The sequence below is a fragment of the Sorex araneus genome, chromosome X (assembly GCF_027595985.1).
Source record: "Sorex araneus isolate mSorAra2 chromosome X, mSorAra2.pri, whole genome shotgun sequence".
Lineage (NCBI taxonomy): Eukaryota > Metazoa > Chordata > Mammalia > Eulipotyphla > Soricidae > Sorex > Sorex araneus.
The window spans coordinates 56,560,208-56,582,039 of NC_073313.1; the positions used below are offsets into that span (position 1 = coordinate 56,560,208).

The 21,832-nt window shown below is 38.5% G+C and overlaps 1 protein-coding gene across 2 annotated transcripts in view; it reads right to left on the reverse strand.

Annotated features, from left to right (window-relative positions):
• The window catches only part of FAM120C (family with sequence similarity 120C), a 432,369-nt gene that overhangs the window by 48,830 nt on the left and 361,707 nt on the right, over positions 1 to 21,832 (reverse strand). For both annotated transcript variants that reach the window (XM_055123233.1, XM_055123234.1), the window contains 6 exons: positions 17,000 to 17,102; positions 16,396 to 16,472; positions 15,652 to 15,932; positions 14,310 to 14,583; positions 13,008 to 13,179; positions 11,049 to 11,298 (listed from right to left, as the gene is read on the reverse strand). In XM_055123233.1, coding sequence (XP_054979208.1) covers positions 11,049 to 11,298; positions 13,008 to 13,179; positions 14,310 to 14,583; positions 15,652 to 15,932; positions 16,396 to 16,472; positions 17,000 to 17,102 — 1,157 coding nt within the window. The remainder of the gene's footprint in view (positions 1 to 11,048; positions 11,299 to 13,007; positions 13,180 to 14,309; positions 14,584 to 15,651; positions 15,933 to 16,395; positions 16,473 to 16,999; positions 17,103 to 21,832) is intronic.

Sequence of the window (21,832 nt, forward strand, 5' to 3'; positions counted from 1 at the left end):
CCGGATTCCGAAGGGGGTTCAGCATGATAGACCATATCCACACAGTGACCAAACTCATTGAGGTTTTGCGAGAGTTCAAGATGCCGCTCTGTCTAATGTTCATCAACTTAAAGAAGGCCTTCGATTCTGTTGAGACTGAGGCGGTCATCGAAGCCCTGGCCAAACAGGGCGTTCAAACTCAGTATATCAAAATCCTCCACAAGCTGTATTGTGAATTCACCACCAGGACCTCACCATTCTACAAGGACGTGATCATTGATGTAAAGAGAGGGGTGTGGCAGGGTTATATCATTTCACCGAAACTCTTCAGTGTCGCCCTTGAGAACATCATGTGACAACTGGAATGGGAAGGAATGGGAGTGAAGATAGACGGTCGGCAATTACACCACCTCCGCTTTACTGATGACATCGTTCTCATAACACTAAACATTAGCCAAGCAGCACAAATGCTGGCCAACTTCGGCTGTGAGTGTGGAAAGATTGGATTGCAGCTAAATCTCACGAAGACAAAGTTCATGGTAAATGAACTAGTTCCTGATGTCCCACTTGCCCTCAGCGGAACGAACATATCCAAATCCAGCAGTTATGTGTACCTAGGTTGAACACTCAACATGACAAATGACCTGGCACCTGAACTGTCCAGGAGGAAGAGAGCAGCGTGGAACGCCCTCAAGAGCATTGAAGAAGTGGTTAAGAGGATGAAGAACCTCCGGCTCTGGGCACATCTTTTTTTATTCCACTGTTCTTCCTGCACTAACATATGCCTCAGAGACCTGGGCCCTACACAAACAGGATGAAAATGCAATTAGGGTATCCCAAAGAGGAATCGAAAGAGCTATGCTGGGAATATCATATCTCACTCAAGTGAGAGAAGGAATCCGGAGTTCGAACCTCTGTTGATGGTCAAAAATCAGGGATGCTGTCTCGTTTGCCAAGGCGTCAATCAGATGGGCCGGTCATGTAATGTGATTCAGAGACAACCGCTAGACTAGAGCTGTTACCGACTGGATTCCACGGGACATCAGAAGACCTCGTGGCTGCCCACCAACTAGATGGTCAGATTTCTTCATCAAATCCCTGAATGAATGATTTGAGGCTCTTCCTGTTCCTGGAGCAAGCAGATATCATTGGGCTGCACTAGCACGCGACAGGGACAAATGGAGATGTTACTGGCGCCCGCTTGAGCAAATAGAAGATCAACGGGATTACAAGTGATACATATATTTGAAGCTATATAAATGTCAGAATCTTGCTATTTTTACTGGTATATGATAACTTTCTTAAATGCTTCTCCTGACTGCCCTTAACACAATTTTCAGAAATTTTAAATGATATTTTCCTTTTATTTACTGCTGTTACTCTGATGACCAGGGGTTACACACACCAGGTTGTGGTGCACATACACTTTAGCTGTGGGGGGGCTTACATATACTTGGTTGTGGTGCAGAGAATATTTTGTACACAATTTGTTTTGCCCCCAAGATTGTACTCATGATACAGGGTGGCGCTGGGGATTGAAATCATGGTCTCAAGTCTGCAAGGTGGATGCTTTATTACTGAATCACATCCCTGGGCCTACATGATTTAAAAAATAACTTTTACTAGTTAAGTTAAAGTTCTGCTAGGGAAGGGTTTTGTTACCTAGTTACTGTTGTTATAGATGTTGTCCCTCGTTAGTGTTGTTATAGATGCTGACCACTTTTTTCTTCTTCTGGTAAAATATACATAATGTACTTAATACTTTCATCACTTTCATGTTCAGTGAGATTAAGTGCATTCATATCATGGTGCAAAACTATGAGCACATTGCTTAAGAAAATTTTCTTTCCTACTTGAAACTCATATCTACTATAGGTACTGCTGTAGTAAAAATCTACAATATTTATCTCTCTGGCTGGCTGACAGTAAAATTTCTTCAAGATTCCCACATGTCGCAGCATAGAATTTCCTACCTTTTAAAGGCTGAATAATATTCTACGTTTTGAATGATACCAGATTTTGCTCACCAATTTATCATTCACTGATGAAAACTTGAGTTGGTTCTACCTTTGGACTATTGTTGATAATCTTATGGTTTCCTTGGATATAATTTGTTTTTTTCTTCTTTCATTCAAGATTGTCAATGTCTTTTAACAGTATCCAAGTATTGATCTCTGAGTTTATATTTATTTGGATTTTAAAATATCTTAGATGTGGATATTTATGCTCTTTTCACATAAAATTTTAGAAACTGTCAATTTTTACTTTGTTAAATACTTTTTTCTAAAGGTCTCCCACCTGGTAAACATGCCTGTACCTTCCCTCTTGAGATGGATACTTTCATATTTTAGGGTGCATTTCCCTATTCTTTGGTTTTTCCATTCTGGAGAAGCCCGTGTTCTCTCTTGAACATGTATCTTTATCTACTTCTCCCCTCCCCTCCCTTTAGCTCCTGAATTAACTTGTTTTATACTTCACTGTCTCATTCACACAGCAGGTAGGGCATTTGCTTTGCACGCAGCTGGCCCAGGTTCGATTCCTCGTCCCTCTTGGAGACCCTGGTAAGCTACTGAGAGTATCCTGCCCGCACGACAGAGCCTGACAAGCTACTCGTGGCATATTTGATATGCCAAAAACTGTAACAACAAGTCTCACAATGGAGACATTACTGGTGCCCGCATGAGCAAATCGATGAACAACAGGACGACAGTGCTACAGTGCTACAGGCTCATTCTGAAATTATTGTCTGAGGGAAAGGTGATGTTCCTGAAAAGCCTGAGTAAGATTTAGTACTGACTTTTCTTTCCTGCAAAGAGTAATTCCTTGCCCCAGCCTGAGTCCATGATTTCCTGATAAATCAGGTGGCAGGGATCATCTTCCATGCTGTGCATAGTACAAGAAATGAGATCATTCAGGTATTTGTTCATTTCACTTCATGGTGCATGAACAACTTCTAATTCCATCCATCTTCAAGTAAATTACAGGATTTCATCTAAAGCTGAGTAGCATTCCTTATCTGCTCATCTGTTGTTGGGAACTTATATTGTTTACCAATCTTGGCTACTGTAAAATACGCTGTGATGAACATAGGTGTGCATGTGTCCTTGCAGATTGTTTTATATATGGCCAGGAGAGGAATGCCATTGTCATATGGGAGTTCTGGCTCCCTTTGATCATCACTGCTAATCAGTCAGTTTATGATTGGTCAAAGGTTTTACAGAAACATTTTGTGTCGACAGACTATTATGTGTTCTAGGCATTAAAAATTCAGGCAGTTTTTAATTTTTACCTTCTGCAGGTCTCATGTACGCCAGGTATGATTATATAATTGGTACTCTCTAGTCATTTGAGAGTTTATATAGTCCTCAATATGTCCTGATATAGAGAATATGGCATTTGTTTTCATTAAAAAATTACTTTGTTACTCCCACCGCCGAGATGTGATCCTGGGGGCCGCACGCATGTGTGGCCTCTCCGCAGCTGCACAAGCGTGAATCCAGACCCAGCAAAACCTCTTTCGGCGTGGGCAACTCCTCGCAGAATGTCTCCAGCCTGAGAACTAAGCCTCGGCCCCGTGCCCGCCCAGGAGGGGAAAGGTATTTCTCTCTTTCTCACCTCTTTCTCTCCGGGGATGAAGGGCGCGGTGTCCGCCATATTAAGACGACCACAGATTGGGTTTTTAAGCCTGCAATGATCCAATATCTGGAAGAAATCTCCCTGGACTTTGTGTCAAAGTACAGAAATTCAAAACCGCGTGGCCGCAAGACCTTATTTGTCTTCACAGTAGGTCTGAATCTAGTGGGGTACTCCTAACAACAATAGTGAGGTTTGTGTTGAAATATTGAATGTAACCAAAGTAAACAGAATGTAAAATGAAACTTATCAGTTACAAGGTAGGGGGTGGGGGTGCGGGATGGGAGGTGTACTGTGTGGGTTTTTTTTTGTTTTTGGTGGTGGTATATGGGCACTGGTGAAGGGATGGTTGTTTCAGCATTGTATAACTGAGATCTAAGCCCGAAAGCATTGTAATCTTCCACACGGTGATTTAATAAAATAAAATTAAAAATAAATAAATAGAAAAAAAATTACTTTGTTACAAAAAGATTACTTTGTTGGCTAGGGAGATGGCTCAAAGGGTTGGAGCACATGCTTTGCATGTAGGAGGCCTGGATTCAATCCTTGGCACCCCATGGTACCCTGAGGCACTATCAGCAAGTAGCTCTCAAGCACTGACAGGTTTGGCCCAAAACCTTAAAAGAATGTTCTATTTCAAGATTCAAGTTACTGCTTAGGTACAATTCTTTTATTCTATTTTAAAATATATTATCTCTATAATTAGTCTATGTAGAATTTATGAGACAAGACTCTAAACTTGTTTTCTCCCTCAAGACCAATATAAATTTCTCAACAATAATCTAAAATTTATGTACTTTTCAGTGATTTTTATCCTTATTCAGCATGTTTTAAGTTGCTAGGTGCTAAAAGCTTTTATTCAGTATTATTTGCTCTTTAACAATAACTTCCCAATTTTTGTACCAGTATCATCTTAGTATAAGTTAGTAACAGACTTTGGTATTCAGTAGGGTCAAGATTCCTCTTACTGTCCTTTACCTTTGGTATTTAATGGGCCATGATTTTTCTTACTGTTCTTTCAAAATACTTTCAAGGAGGCTTTTAAAATATTTTCAAATAGTTTGCTCTTCAAGCCTGTGTTCTCCCTTAAACATACATTTTGCCTGCTTTTCTCTCTTTCTTTTGCTTGCTTTTTCCACTTTGGAGAAGCTCTCTCTTTCACTCCCCTCACAACTCTCTAAATAAGTTTCAATACAATCTTTGCTTTACCAAAAGATATTTTAGGGGCTGGAAAGAGGGCTCAAGAGCCGAGTGCATGCTTTGCTTGCAGGAGGCCCATTTTCAGTCCATGGCACCAAGGACTTCCTGAGCACTGCTGAGAGCAAGCCCTGATCTCAGAGCTAGAAGTGGTCCTCAAAGCACATCCAAGTTTGGTCCAAAATTAAAAATAAAAAAATTAAGGTATTTTTGTTTAAACAAGAAAAAGAAACTCCTCGACTTCACCCCAAAATCTAGAAAAGCAATGTTGTCCAATTTCATGTTTTATTTCTGGAAAACTATTGACATTTCAATAAAATTTTGCTAGAAATTATAGGGCCTCGGTGCATCCATTTCACATTTAACAGCAGGCCTGCCTATAATCTACCCCAAGATAAAGATAAAATTGTTTGAAATTCTCCCTTCTGAATGGTAAATATTTATTTTATTTTATTTTTTTGTTTTTTGAGTCACACCCAGCAATGCACAGGGATTACTCCTGGCTCTGCACTCAGAAATTACCCCCTGACAGTGCTCAGGGAACCATATGGGATGCTGGGAATCCAACCTGGGTCTGTCACGTACAAGGCAAATGCCCTACCCATTGTGAACACCAGTCCCAATATTTTTAAATTTTTAATTTATTTCATATTTTATTAAATCACCATGATTTATAAAGTTATTTTCATATTTGGGATTTAGCTATACTATTCTTTAGCACCAATACCAGAATGGTGACTGATATATACAACGAATCTGTCTCCCACAAATCAAGCTTCCCTATTAAATTCCAGTTCTCTACACCAAATGGCCAAGAGCGTCACTAAGATAAGTTTTAGTTACAAATTTCTCAGCATTTAATGAGGCACCTTTTTTCTGAATATGTTGAATTTATGATGAGGTCATATCCTGAAAAAACCCACATGAAGTTGAAGATACTGTAAGTTAAAAAGTGCATTATGCCTAATATATTTAGCTTAAGCTAGTCTACCTAAATGTGTTCAGACATTTATTTCAGCCTACAATAGGGTGATTATCTTGAGTTTCATCTCAAACATAATTGACTTCCTCTTCTCCACAGAAGCAGGGGACACAGGTGTGCAATATTTTATACTTGATGGAATGTGAAAGTACAATATTTTTAAAAAGCTGGCAATAGAGGACACTTCAGAGTATTTGTTTACCCAGGCAGCCCTAGAAAAGATATAAATTTAAAATTCAAAGTGTGGTTTCTATTGAATGAATTGTGTAGGGTTTTCACACTTGTGAAATAAAAACAATAATCAATCCATTGTAAATTAGGGACTATCTGTAGTTAGAAGAAGCAATAGAGGAGGTTAGACTCTTTGTACTCAAATCATAGTTGAAAGTTCCAACCAATCTTTACTTGACATTTCTGGGCAATGTAGCTCAAGGGGCTGGAATGCATAGCTGAGCAATGCAGTATTTAGGTAAGCTAATACTCCATTAAAGCTGAAATTTAAATTTCTAAACATATTTTAAATTTATCTTGAATACTGCATTTCCTACCATTTAAAAAATCTTCTTGGAAAGTAGCAGAATTGACAACTGAGGAGACAGGTTCAAATTCTTGCCTTTGATTCCTAGTCTATGAATGGAAATAAACAATATTTAATTTCAGCATTATTATAAGGACTAGCAGCATCAAACAATGCATTGCCAACCATATTCCATATAATGTCACAGGACTTATTACTTTTATGAACAGTGACTACTGTCTTGTGATTCAATATACATCTTACACATAACAAAGATTTATATATGATTGTTTTCACTTACAAAAATAATTCCAGGCAATTCTGAAAACTTTGAGTATCTGCAGTCTTTAAAAAATAATCTCTATCATCAACCGGATAGCAAAACCATCCTTGGGAAAAGGGATGGAAGGCATCACTTTCCCCAACTTCAAACTGTACAATAAAGCAGTAGTAATTAAAATGGCATGATATTGGAATGAAGCCAGACCCTCAGATGAATGGAATAGAGTTGAATATCTGAGACAGACCCTCAGGTATATGATCAGTTTATCTTTCATAAAGGAGCAAAAAAGAAAAGAAAAGAAAAGCCTCCTTAACAAGTGGTGCTGGGAAAACTGGTCAGTTACATGCAAAACAAAAACACAAACCCCAAAAAACTCAGATCTCATTCTAAGCCAGGCACAAAAGTTAAATCAAAATGGATTAAAGACTGCAATATCAAACCTAAATCCATAAGGTACACAGAGCGAAATGTAGGCAGAACTCTCCATGACACTGAAGCTAAAGGCATTTTCAAAGATAAAACACTACTGAGCAAGTAAGTACAAACAAAGATAAATAAGTGAGACTACCTTAAACTAAAAAGGTTCTCCTACTTTCTGAAAGGAAATGATGACCAGGATACAAAGACAACCCACAGATGAGAAAATTATTTCCTCAATACCCATCTGATAAGGCATTCATATCAAAGATATATAAGGCACTGGTAGAACATTACAGGAAAAAACATTGAACCCCATCAAAATATGGAGAGAAGAGATGAACAGAAACTTCCTTGAAGAAGAAATACAAATGGCAAGATGGTAATGAAAAAATGCTCTACATCACTAATCATCGGAGAGATGCAAGTCAAAACATAGATATCACCTCAAATCACAGATACTGGCACACATCAAAAAGAACAAGAACAACCAGTGCTGACATGGATGCAGGGAGAAAGAGACTCTCATTTATTGCTGATAGGAATATCGATTGGTGCAACCTTTTTTTGGAAAACAATATGGACATTCTTCAAAAAACTAGAAACTGAGCTTCCATAAGGACTCAGCCATACTGCTCCTGGGAATATACCCTAGGGGGTCAAAAACACAATGCAGAAAAGCCATGTACATGTCAATGTTCATTCCAGCACTATTCACAAATCTGGAAACAACCCAAGTACCCAAGTACCACATTACATAATGGAACATTATGAAGCCATTAGGAAGTCATAAAATTTGCTTATACGCGATGGACATGGAAAGTATCATGCTGTGTGAAATGAGTCAGAAGGAGAGAGCTAAACATAGAATGATTGTATTTGTGGGATATAAAAATATTATGACAATAATATACTAAGATTGCATTAGAATATTACGAGAGTAATACCCAACGACAAGGGTCAGAAGGACCAGTCTATGGTAGGAAGCTTGTTGTAAGAGTACAGTTAGGACAGAGAGGAGACCACATGACAATGATAATTGGAGATTGTCACTTCAGACAAGAACTGAGTGCTGAAAGGAAGTGAAAAAATATACAATGATAACCTTTCAGTAACAGAATTGCAACTAAAGGAAAGGAATCCGGGAGAGTAAAGGCTTTGGAGGCAGGAAGGAAACTAGGTACATTGGTGGGAGGAAATATGCACTGGTGAAGGATTGGTGTTGGAACATTGTATGGCTGAAAAGCAATCATGAACAACTTTGTAACTGTATCTCAGAATGATTCAATAAGAAGTTGAAAAAATCTTCATATCTTTTCCCTGCTTTTAGGCAACAGGCCTACTATTACTGTCACAAGCACTGGTTTGAACAACAGTCTACTACCTGCCTCACCTCCCTTACAATGTGCTGTTTCTGATCTGTTGAGTCAAGGGAAATTAGATGACCAAATTGTCAAAAATGTGTCTAAATCAAGAATGAATAAGTTGATAAGGGGCTATGGAGTAAAAATGTAGTTTCTATTTATCAATTAGAGAGTATTCTGTGTGATAGCTACTATAGTTGTTCCCAAGGATTTTTTAGGCTTATTCTTATGTTTCTGGATATGTTTCAGAAAAAAATGGATGCAAATAAATGGGCAAAATAGCTACTTTGGGGAAAGAAGATAAACAAAATATGTTACTGCAGAGTTAATATGCAGGGATAATGCAAGAAAATACTTAGGAGCCAGGAAAAAGGAAATCTTATACTTCTTAATGGAAATGCTTTTAAAATCACTAATATTAATGTCATGGAAGTTAGAAAATGAACACATATTAAGAATCTGTTATGTGATATAGCTCGACAAGCATTATCTCGATTCTCCAACTCTGAGAGTTATCACATCCAATTATCCAATTATTAATGCTTAGAAAATGAGTGCTCAGAAAGGTTAAAGTGACCTATCCACGATGAAAAGGAACATAGCCAAAACTGACACTAAATTCTGTTCTATTTTAAAATTTAATAGTATATTCTTCTCTAGTAATTTGTAGAGATTGTCTTCCTCTTTGCACAATATTTGCCTCCACTACCAACAAGCTAACTGTGGTGTATTCGATATGCCAAAAAAAGTAACAAGTCTCACAATGGAGAATTACTGGTGCCTGCTCAAGCAAATAGATGAACAACGGGACAACAGTGCTATGTACATATATATATATGTATATATATAATATGCATATATGCATGTGTGTGTGTTTTGGGCCATAGCCGCTGGTGCTCAGGGATCAATCCTGGTGGTACTTGAGGGAACATATGAGGTGCTGGGAAATCAAAGTGTGGTTATAAGAGAGAGAGAGAGAAAGAGAGAGAAGAAAAGTGCCTGCCTGCCACAGAATCAGGCAGAGGATGGGGTGGGAGGGAAACGGGATACTGGTGGTGGGCAATGTACACTGGTGAAGGGATGGGTGTTGGAAGATTACATAACTAAAATCAAATCAACAACCTTGTAACTGTGCATCTCACTGTGATTCAATTTAAAAAAAATAAGTATATAACAACCAATTAAATGGTCTGGAAAGCAAAAATATAAATAAATAACCACTACCAACCGCAGCAAAGTGGAGTTGCCATGTGAATGGCAGCACCTTAATTCCTGTACTATCTTTTTAACTGCTGGAAAGTATATTAGCTACACACACATATGTGACAATAAAATTATATAATAGACAGGAAAAAGATGAATAACATAAATAAAAACTGCAAAAATACTTTCTCAGAGAATAAGAAAATAAATGATTATAAATGATTATAAATAGATTGGCTTCATTTATAGTCAAGGAAATGAAATTTTTGAAAATATAATACTTGAAATTTTCAGAATTATCAAAAATTAAGAAGCCATGATAATGAAAATTGTGACTACAAACTAATATCTAAGAACTAGAAGCAAACATCTATAATGTCATAAATAAAATACTGTAATATTAGTATTTGTTGGAGCAATTAATCCAGCAATTAGGAGAAATGAACCAAGGACACTAGACACAAGGGCCAGGAATACTGCTCCATATTTAGAAGCCTGTCTCATGAGCTGGGGGAGATGGCAGTTGGAATAGAGAAGGGATCACCAAGTGAATGATGGTTGGAGGGATCGTTTGGGATGGGAGATGTATTCTGAAAGTAGATAAAGGACCAAACATGATAGCGTCTCAGTATCTATATTGCAAACCATAATGCTCAAAAGTAGGGAGAGAGTATGGGGGCAACTGTCTGCCATAGAGTCAGGGGGAAGGTTGGGAAAGGGGGGATACTGGGGACATTGGTGGTAGAAAATGTGTACTGTTGGAGAGATAGATGTTCGATCATTGTATGACTGAAACTCAAACATGAAAGCTTTGTAACTATATCTCAATTAAATTTTAAAAAATTAAAAATAAAAGGAATGAACCATATCAAAATATCCATATCTAAAGAAGAGTGAAAAATAAATAAAAATGATCTGCAAAGCAACATTATAGACTACATAGATATGTATGTATAAATATATGGAAGGTGGCTTGCATAAACCTCAAATAAGTGCCCAAGAACAGAAAACCAGTAGTAGAAAAGAGAACTGGATCAGGACTAAAGATTGAGGAAGGCAAAAAAATATAAAACCAAATATAAAACAGGATTAGGGTCAAAGAGATAGTATAGTGAGTAGGGCACTTGCCTTGGGATGTGGCCAACCTAGGTTCGATCCCTGACATTTTATAAGGTCCCCGGAGCCTGCCAGGAGTGATTCCTGAGTGCAGAGCCAAGAGAAACCCCTGAGCACTGCTGGGTGTGACCAAAAAATAAAAATAAATAAACAAAATAGGGATCATGCATGGACTGATGACAGAATCATAAATAGAGAAAGATAAATTGAAGAGAGTATCAGCAGTTTCCATATTTGTGAAACCTAAATTAAATAAAAACTTACCTATTCCTTAATACCATGAGAAGACTTACTTTAAAGGAAATGTCAAAGAAGTAAGAAATGCCTGGTTACTTCCCTGTATGTCACATGGCTTACCGGAGTACACAGCACATGAGCAGCAGATGGGTGGGGACATTAGCTGGATTGAGCATACTGGGAGTGTCTGACTTCATACAGGCCAGAAAGGCCCGCATCCTTCTGTTCTTGTCCTCCACTGCTTTGCCTAGCCAAAGCTTCTTGAGGTTTGGGCAAGTCCATTCCCGAAATGTCAGTGCAGATACCAGCTCAGGAGTTTGAGGTGACTTTCCTTTATAGGCAGACCATTCTTTAAGGATCACTGATGGAACTACAACACACAAGTTGAGGGAAAAACAGGCTTTAGAGAATCTCTGAGAATTTCTGTAGTTAATCACAATGAACGTTTCAGTACAACATACTTCTTTATTGTTGCTATAATTTTTGTTAGCAGATATAACAGGAGTAATATGTATCAGAAGCCTGTTATATGTTAAATACTTTACATGTAATATAAATCTCATTTATTTCTCATAACAGTCCTGAGAGAGAAGTATTTTGATCACAGTATTTTATTTTATTTATTTTACAGATAAAGAAAGCAAGATGTGGGGCTAGATAGCTCAGTGGGCTGGGCTAGATCCCCAGTAATTCATGGTCCTCTGAGTACTGATCCAGGAGTAGCCCCTGAGCACTACCATATGTGACTCCAAAACAACAACAAAACAGCAACAACAAAAGAAATAAAGGCTTTGTGCCACAGTTATTAGCTATTTTGTAATTATTTTTTTATATTACTTACAATAGAGCAAGGCAAATGTTCTTCTGTTGACCTATATATCACCAGTCCACTCTTGTGATATTTAACACGGACCATCTACAATTGGGTGCATTTTCATTTCTTTTCTTCTGATCTGTATGCCTTCTTTTCACATTCTTACCTAACTAAAGTTGCTAGATATTCCAGAATTCTAGCCTTGCTCCTCATTTTAGGAGAAAAACATTATCTTTCATCATTACATGCAATGTTAGCTACAAGTTTATGTAGGTTTATTAATTAATTTGAGAAACTTCCTCTTATTTTGAGTTTTTGAAGTTTCTTTTATGGTCATGATATGATCTAACATGATTTTATTTATGTTTTTATTTGCTTTTTGGGTCACACCCGACATTGAATAAAAATTGCATAGTAATTCGAATAGCCAAAAGGCACATGACAGGGCTGGAGTGACAGCTCAGCAGGTAGGGCGTTTGCCTTGCACTCGGCAGACCCGGGTTCGATTCCCAGCATCCTATATGGTCCCCTGAGCACCACCAGGAGTAACTCCTGAGTGCATGAGCCAGGAGTAACCACTGTGCAATTCCAGATATGACTCAAAAAGCAAAATAAAATTAATTCAAAAAATATATGCACATCTATGTTCACTGCAGTACTACTTACAATAGGCAAAATCAGGTAACCATAAAAATTCTCAATGATAGATGAGTGGATAAAGAAAATGTGGTATATATACATATATATATACATCTACATACACGTATATGTATATGTATGTACATGCATATGTATATATAGGCTACCATTCATATATAAAAAAATATCAAAGCTTGACTTTTGCTGAAACCACAATGGAATTTGTAGGTGTCATGTTAAGCAAAGTAAATCAGAGGGAGAAGGATAAACAATGGATGATGTCACTTATATATGAAATATAAAGAAACAAAGCAGCGGAAAAGACATTATCAGTATATAGTGAAAATTAACCCGTGGCTTCTGATAACAGAACTGAATTTATCAGTTGTGGGGTGGGTGGGGAGGAATGTAGTGGATTAATGGGGATAAGGACAAAAGAGGGGGTTTTGGTACTTTGGTGCAGTAACTATGTACACCAAAATCACAAACATCAATGTTATGGTAAGGCCTTTTACCTCATAAAGAAAGTATGAAGAAAAAAAATTTTAAAAAGAAAGTATGAAGTACTTGCATAGACATTTTTGCTCTACATCAAGCTGTAAGAAAATGGTCAAAATTATGTTTACCTTCTATAGGCAGCCGCCGCCGTATAGCCAGACGTTCCATTTTTCTCTGTGTCTCTGCAAGACTGAAAAGGACCCCATATACGTATTGACGAGCTGACCGGAATAGGAGAGCAGCTGGAGGCAGCTCCATGTTACATTCATCTTCAATACATACAGGGATTTTAATCTCACCCTAAAAAGAAAATATTTCAAAAGAAAGGCTAAAGTGAATATACTCAAGGTTTGGAAATGAGCTAAAAAGAATCATTACTATAAGAACTATACATAGCCTCTGTAGCCTGTCAAAAATTTTAATTGCATTTAGGCAAAATTTCAGACTAACACAAAAATATGACTAGCACAGCTGACCATACCCAGTTTTAGATTTTTGAGCCACATCTAATTGTACACAAGGTTTACAACTGATTCTGCACTCAGGCTCACTCCCAGAGGTGCTAAGCGGATCATGTAGTGCCAGGGATTGAATAAAATCTTCCTGCCTACAAATCATGCACTCAGTCCCTTGAACTACCTCTTTGACCCCAACCATAGCCAGTTTTAGAACTATATTTCATTTTATTTAAAATATATATTTATTTTGACTTTTAGGCCACATCTGCTGGCACTCAGTGATTACTCTTGGCTCTGCATTCTACTCCTGGCAGGCTCAGGGGACCATATGGGATGCTACGGATAGAACCTGGGTCAGCCAAGAGCAATGCAAATATCCTATCTGCTCTACTCTCTCCCCGGCCTCTACATTTCATTTTAAAACTCTCTGCTATCATGTGGGAGGCCTGGATTCAATCCCCAGTACCACAACGTCCCCTGAGCATTTCTCAAAGTAATTCATGAGCACAGAGCTTGGAGTAGCCCAAATTATAATGATAATTATAAAGTGAAATCTGCTATGACTATAGCTGATTAAATAGGAAAATTTCATCTGAGACATTTTGTTGATTTTTATAGTAAGACTGAAGGAGAGGAGTGTTGGAGTGGTAAAAGAAGACAGAAAAATTAAGAGCAAAGAGTCTCTGCTTGCACTGTATTTATCCTGACACCAGAATCCACGAACTTAGTGCTTTATCTACTTTAAAATTCCATAATTATACTTGTTCTCCAGGGGGCCACATTTACTGCATAGTTCAAAGCTGGTTGATCCTGACTCACCTGATGCCCTCAATACAATGTGGGGACCCAACACATTTGAACTTTTAAAATTTTCCTTCAGATACCAACAATTTTTGTTGGTAACTTACAGTTCAAGGAAGTATGAACTACATGTTAAGAGCCAGGGAGGCAAATGCCAATGTACTCTCTCACCTTAGTAAGGACATGGTAGATATATGGATACATAAGACCCCTTCGGTGTCTGTGTTCAGCAACTCGCAAAACTTCTGGAGCTACTGGAGGCAAAGGTGGAATGGTGATGTCCATGTGGTTCCTCGTAGACATAGACAGTAGAGATGGGATGTGTGGTTCACCATTACCCAGGTTGGTATCTGAAACTCCAGCATCCACAGGCTGTACCCAAGATCCCCTGTCACCATTTGGATCCTCCCATCCAGGCTGCTGCTGAGGTGTTTCTGTGACGTGACTAAAAGTTTTTAGAAATACAGTACAGAAGAATGAAAGGAGGTTGATAACAAAATTCCAAGAAGTCTGCTCTTTTTTCCCAGGGAATCATAAACCTCTGGACCAAATACCTTTCTTCTCACTGGTTATCACTTCCCTCCTGACTTCTTTCACATTACATAAACCTAAATGATCTAAAGTCACAGTAATCACCCTTAATCTTGAAATTGGGCATGTTTAAGAGGGTCAGGGGCACTCAGTTGTAGACCACATACCTCAAACAGAGACTGAGCTCACCCTTAAACAAAAGAGTGTACAAACTGCCACACATATATAATAGAGAGTACATTTAGAGTCTGCATATAGTTTAAGAAAATAATTTTAACTGGGGTAAGGAGAGATAGCTCAGTGGACTAGAGTGCAGGCTTTATATGCAGGAAGCAAAGGTTTGTTTCCCAGCACTAGATGGTCCTTCAAGAACTGCCAGGAGCAACCCCTGACACTAACATAGGACAAGATCTGAGTATGGCCCTCAAATAAAAAAAATATATAACTGAAACCTCAACTTCCATTTCTTAGGAATAATCTGTAATAAAGAATATTATTGGAGGAATAAGCCAAGAACAAAGAAGCTAATGTAAAACACTATTCTTTGAATCCTGTTCTTAGTTAATAATCAATATAACTGTTCAACTGTTTCAATATCTCAACTCTTTAAATCTTCTTTTTTTTATTTTTACAATCTACCCACAATACCTCAAAAACTTACAAATGATATATATGATATTGTGATATTATATATAGTACATGTCATGATATATATAGTATACCCATACCAGGGCTTCCTTAATCAGCTGCTAAACTGCCTTTTGGTTGCCTGGGTAACTGAAAACTGCGATGTATACAGGGTCAAAATGAGCATAAAGTAAGTAGTCAAGCATAGAGTTTTCCTAGTTCTCTTAAGAGCTGGGAGCTAAGGAGAAAAGCCATGAGCATACTCTTCCCCATATCCCCTGCCCAGATTACCAGAAGAAAAATACAGATGCTTCCGAAGGCTGTTCATCAGGGTATCTAACAGATAGATACTTACTCAGAACTGGGTCCATTTGGCTCATCACCATCAGAGGAAGAGGAGTGGGAAGAGTCTGGTCCCAAAGAAGGTGAGCCTTTGGAAGTCAGATAACTGGGAAACTGGGATGCAGAGGAATCATAAGGGACAGCCCAATTTGCAAAGGGGTTGTCCTGCAGCATAGGATCCTCAGAAAAAGCCTGGGGTTCCCCCAAAGCTTGGGGGGAGAAGAGTAGAGAGGAGTTGGGTCCCATTGGGAATGTTGGTGGATATTTCATTTTCTGGGACATGTGGTGAGGGAACTAAAGGATAAAACAGACAGAAAAGCTATTAAGCACTTTATAAGACTCCAAGATGATTCCCTCACAAATTGTGATATAGTGGATGGTGCCAGTAAAAGGATTTGTTGGGATATAAAGAACCTATTTAGAATAACAAGAAATAATTCTAAAAGCGATTTGCAGACAGAATCCTCCAGAGGCAGGACAATGGACCAAATCATGTCCCCTGGAACCATTCTCTTACATTAGCTAATCTACCTTCACAATGCTCTAGCAGGTATGATTTGGAAAGAGAATTGAAACACTGAAAAAGAATACTCTTTCAATAGTCTGTGTCAGGTTGAGAAAATAACATAGTTATATACGGCCTTAATATTCTGACAGCACAGAAACATCCTAACTCCTTAATTCAGATTATAAAAATTGGGAAGCAACCCAATTCTAGTATTAATAAATGGTCTCAGGTTATGTATAAGATACTCACCACTGGCTTTCCAGCAGGGATTGTTCCCATTTGATTTTGTGGAATGGGAGGATTTCCAAGTCGATTATTCCGACAACCTGAAGCCAAGAGAAAGGTGATACTTCAGCCAATACTAATAATTCTACCATGTTGCCTTCTTCTAATCCATATCACATCAATAATTATTATTAACAATAAGTTACAATTTATGCAATAGCTATATTGTACTATGCCAGGGAGATTACATAAATTTTATACCTAATAACAATCCCATAAAATAGGTACTATGAGCCACAACCCATAAAATGTAACTTGCCAAGATGGCATAGCTAGTAAGCAACAGAGGTGTAATTCATACTCAGACCTGACTTCAAAGGGAGGACAATTTCATATACACCAAGTCACAAAAGTGATTAGTGCCAGAAGAAGCCCAAGCTGAGGAAGTGGCAATGGATCCCATCTATAAATTCACAAATCAGGGCTCTATCTCTTGTTGCCTTCCTTTTACATGGAAATCACAAATGGAGAATGTCTACTGAACAAGAATGACTTAGAGGAGGAGCTTATAATATCAAGTAATTCCACTTTGGTCTAGGAGTTCTTGAGGGGCTAACTTAGTCCTTACCTAGAATTGAGGAGGGTCCCACTGGCAGTGAAGAGAGTTTGGTTGTGATGGAATAGTACTCAACGGCTTTCTTGAATCGCTCTATTTTATCTTCTGTCCTGGACTGGATGTTAGAATATCAGGTATTCAGAAGAAGAAACAGTATATTCTTCATGCAATTTATAATTTGAGAGTAAAAATAGCAGAAAGTAAATATTTAAAGAAACCCAAGAAAGCAATGTTGCAGAAAAAGAATGCATAAGAATAAAGGATCATAGAACATAAAATCTGTAATATATTTTTTAAAATTCAAAATAAATTATGTACCTAGATTAAATTCATTAAATGATCACACAGGTCACAGATACAGTGATTTTTCTGCCACTGATGGAAGTTTCTTGTTCATTTGATATACTAATTTATACAATTTTATGGTTGTACTTGAAAAAATGGAAAATCAGGACCAAATTTCATTACTACTTCTGAGAAGTTCATTCAATTACTACTATAATTCATAAAAGTAAATATCCACATGAATCACGAATCACGAAATCCCGTTAATCGTCGATTTCTCGAGTGGGCTCAGAAACCTATCATTCGTCCTTTCCCTGAGATCTTAGAAGTCTCTCTCAGCTTGGCCCTCCCAACGATGTTGCACTGGAGGCTCTTTCAGGGTCAGGGGAATGAGATCCAGCTTGTTACTGGATTTAGCATATGAATACACCATGGGAAGCTTGCAAGGCTCTCCCATGTGGGCAGGAAACTCTCAGAAGCTTGCCAATTTCCTCCAGAGGGAGAAGCAGGCTACAAGATATCACTTCTGGGAGCTTGCTTTTAAGTCTCTGGATGTTGGCCATTGATGGGATTACACACACCTGGGTTCTTCTGCCGGTACCTTCATGCGTGAGGCCTGTCCAAATGTGTGGAGAGGGGCCTCGAGCATGGCTGTAGCTAGGTTCCGGTGGTCTTCATCCGCCGGGAGCTCTGCTAAGGGCAGGGAGGGAAGCTGGAGCCCATCCCCTCCGAGGGGCCCCGGGGAAGACAGCCAGGTGTGTGGGCAAGAGACGCTCTTGCAGAAAAGTAAATATTATGATCTTGCAGAAAAGTAAATATTATGATCTGAAAAATTCTTGTTAATAACTGATGACAAATTAAGTATAATAATGTATTTGTACTCTCAAGGGTGTTTTCCATTGTTTTGACTCTCTATAGGATTGTCATAATGAATTAATTGTATACTGTTCAATTGTATATTGTTCAAAAGAGAGTCAACAGATTATGTCAGCTTTAGAATGTCAATTTTGTTGAAGGCATTAATTACAGATTTTAAAGTGTTTACAATAAAGCTAACTTCCTTAGACCTTTTGATCAAGTAGATTCAGAACATAAGTAGGAATATATGTAAATATAAACTATAGCAAATGAAGTCTTAATATTAAGAAAATTGAACCCTGAAGGAAGTAACAATAAATCTATGTCATCCAATATTACTACTCTCAGATGCTCTTGCTACTTATTTCACTTGCATAATGTTCATATAGGAAATTTTCTTCTTATTATTTTATCTTATAATTAATTCTGTTATAATATATAGCTGGGGATATAGATCATTGATAGAACAGATGTCTAAAATGTATAATGTCGGCGGGTAGGGCGTTTGCCTTGCACGCGGCCGACCCGGGTTCGATCCCCGGCATCCCATATGGTCCCCCAAGCACCACCAGGAGTAATTCCTGAGTGCAAAGCCAGGAGTAACCCCTGAGCATCACTGGGTGTGACCCAAAAAGCAAACAAAAAAAAATCAAATGTATAATGTCGAATTTATTTCTTGATATTAAAACAAGCAAAATCTGGGAAACAGAAATGTTTCCCAAAAACAAAATGTTTCCCCAAAACAAAAATGATTCCCAAAAACAAACACAAGCAACATTTCAAAATAAATTGCCCTTTGCCAAGAGAAAAAAAATAAAACAAGCAAAATCTGCAAAACTTTATGTAACTTGAATTAACAATATTATAAATATTTCTATTACTTAAATTTCCCTGGTTTTGAAACTATTACAAATGTCTGTGTTCTATAAATCAAGCTTTATTTTGCATTTTCAAGCCACACCCAGCAGTACTCAGGGATTACTCCTTGCTCTACACTCAGGAATCACTCCTGGAGGTGCTCAGGGACTACATGAGATGTCAGGAATCAAACCTGGGTTGTCCATGTACAAGGCAAATGCCCTTCACGCTGTATTATCATTCTGACTCATAAAATCAATCTTTAAGTGAAGATGAAATAAAGTTGAACTGAGAGGGTTGGGTAGGCAGATGGCTCAAAAGGCTGGATTGCATGCTTGGCATTTGAGAATTCTGGATTTGATCCCCATTAACATTCCTGGTGCCCTTGAAGCACACCAGGAATGACCCCTATGCACTATGCTGGAAGTAGCTTCCAAGCACTGCCAGGTAGTGATGAAAAAGTTTAAAAAACTATGCATAACTCAGTTTTTGGTGCTTGGGACAGACTCTAGGGTCTCACATATGGTAAGCATGTATTCTACTTCTTACATATTCCTGCCCAAATGTGTATGTTTTAAAAAATTATTTAAAATAACAAATATTTGGGGCTGGAATAATAATCCAGCGGGTAGGGCATTTGCTTTGCATACGGTCGACCCGGGTTCGATTCCCAGCATCCCTTATGGTCCTCCAACTGCCGCCAGAAGTAATTCCTGAGTGCAGAGCCAGGAGGAACCCCTGAGCATTTCTGGGTGTGGCTCCCCAAAAAACAGCAAAAAAATAAAGTAATAAAACATACTTAAAAATAAAAATATGGGGCTGGAGCGATAGCACAGCAGGTAGGGTGTTTGCCTTGCACGCGGCCGACCCGGGTTCGAATCCCAATGTCCCATACCCTGACTACCGCCAGGAGTAATTCCTGAGTGTAGAACCAGTAGTAACCCCTGTGCATCGCCAGGTGTGACCCAAAAACCAAAATAAATAAATAAATAAATATTTTATGCTATTTTAAAATGTTAATATGATTGTTGCCCCCAATACAAAAGAATAAAAGAAAAAATACATAGTACAACCACCCAAAGATATAAAGAAACATTTTTAAAAAACTTTACTAAACACGTGGTTTACAAAGTTGTTCATAATACAGCTGTTTCAGGCACTCAATGTTCCAACACCAATCCCATTTCCAATGTGATCTTCCTTTTACCATTACCTCCAGTTTACCACCTATATCTCAAGCTTGTATGCATTCCAGACAAAACAACTTATTTTATATTGCTTATTAAAACAAAATGGTTAACTGAATTATTAAAAATGTTTCAGTAAAAGAAAATTGGCGAAAATTGTTATATCTCACTATGGGGTCCTTAAAGTCATTGTCTGAGGGCTCACTAAGCTGCTTGTTGCTTGTTCAGCCTTCTGTTGTTTTTGTTTACTAAACCTAGTTGACTTTTATGTTAATTTTCCAGCTACTATAGTGTGCTCCTTCTGGGAGTTTGGAGGTGTATACAGTAAGTCCAGGATCTGTAGAACTGGGCAGATGAGTTTCAGGTGCTTGACTTGCATCTCTTCCAATATTAGTAGTGAAGCTAGGGCATTGCTTACATGGCAGTGGTTGTGTGATGTAGGTGTGACTGTTAAGGCTTCTGGCAGTACAGAAGGGTGGTGAATGGTTCTTGTCCCAACTCTGAGTAGACTTCAGAGTTTTCAGTCCCCAAAACAGTGTACCTGTATTTTTTCGTTAGCTTGGCATCTCTGCAGAGATTAGTAGTGAAGCAGTGAAGTTGGACCATTTTCTTTCCTTTTTTCTTCTTTTTTACAGATTTACACATTTTTGTTCTTGTTATTCCCTCATACAATGTTTGATAGCCCATCCCACCACCAGTGTCCATTCTCTACCACCAATGAACCCAGTATCCCTCCCACCCCCAGTCCCATCCCCCCACCCCACCCCACCTCTGTGGCAGGGCATTTCAATTTGATATCTCTCTTTCCTTTTGGGTGTTGTGGTTTGAAATAGGGGTATTGAGTGGTCATCCTGTTCAGTCTCTAGTCTACTTTCAGCATGCATCTCCCTTCCCGCGCAGGATCTCCAATCACATATTACTTGGTGTTCCCCTCTCCATCTGGGATGACTTTCCCCCAGTGTGTGAGGCCAGCTTCCAAGCTATGGAGCCAACCTCCTGGTGTTGTATACTACCATTCTTAGGTATTAGTCTTGTACTCTGTTGTTCTATATTCCACAGATGAGTGCAATCTTTCTATGTCTCTCCCTCTCTTTCTGGCTCATTTCACTTAGCATGATACTTTCCATGTTGATCCACTTATATGCAAAGTTCATGACTTCATCCTTTCTAACAGCTGCATAGTGTTCCATTGTATAGATGTACCAAAGTTTCTTTAACCAGTCGTCTGTTCTCGGGCACTCGGGTTTTTTTCCAGATTCTGGCTATTGTAAACAGTGCCGCGATGAACATATAAGTGCAGATCTCATTTTGACTATAATTTTTTGTTTCTCCAGGATATATTCCCAGAAGTGGTATTGCTGGATCAAATGGAAGCTCAATTTCTAATTTTTTGAGAAGCGTCCATATTGTTTTCCAAAGGGGCTGGACCATTCGGCATTCCCACCAGCAGTGTAGAAGGGTCCCCTTCTCCCCACTCAAAGTTGGGCCATTTTTATGGTTTGCATGGCAACAGCTGTGGGATATGTGTGTGGCTGCTGGGTACTTGACCCACCCCACTCCTAAGGTTGCCCCAGAATTTTCAGATCGATGTACCAGTGAGTTAAAAGAAACCTCAAAAATTGAGGGGTCTCAGGACTAGAGCGATAACGCAGAGGGT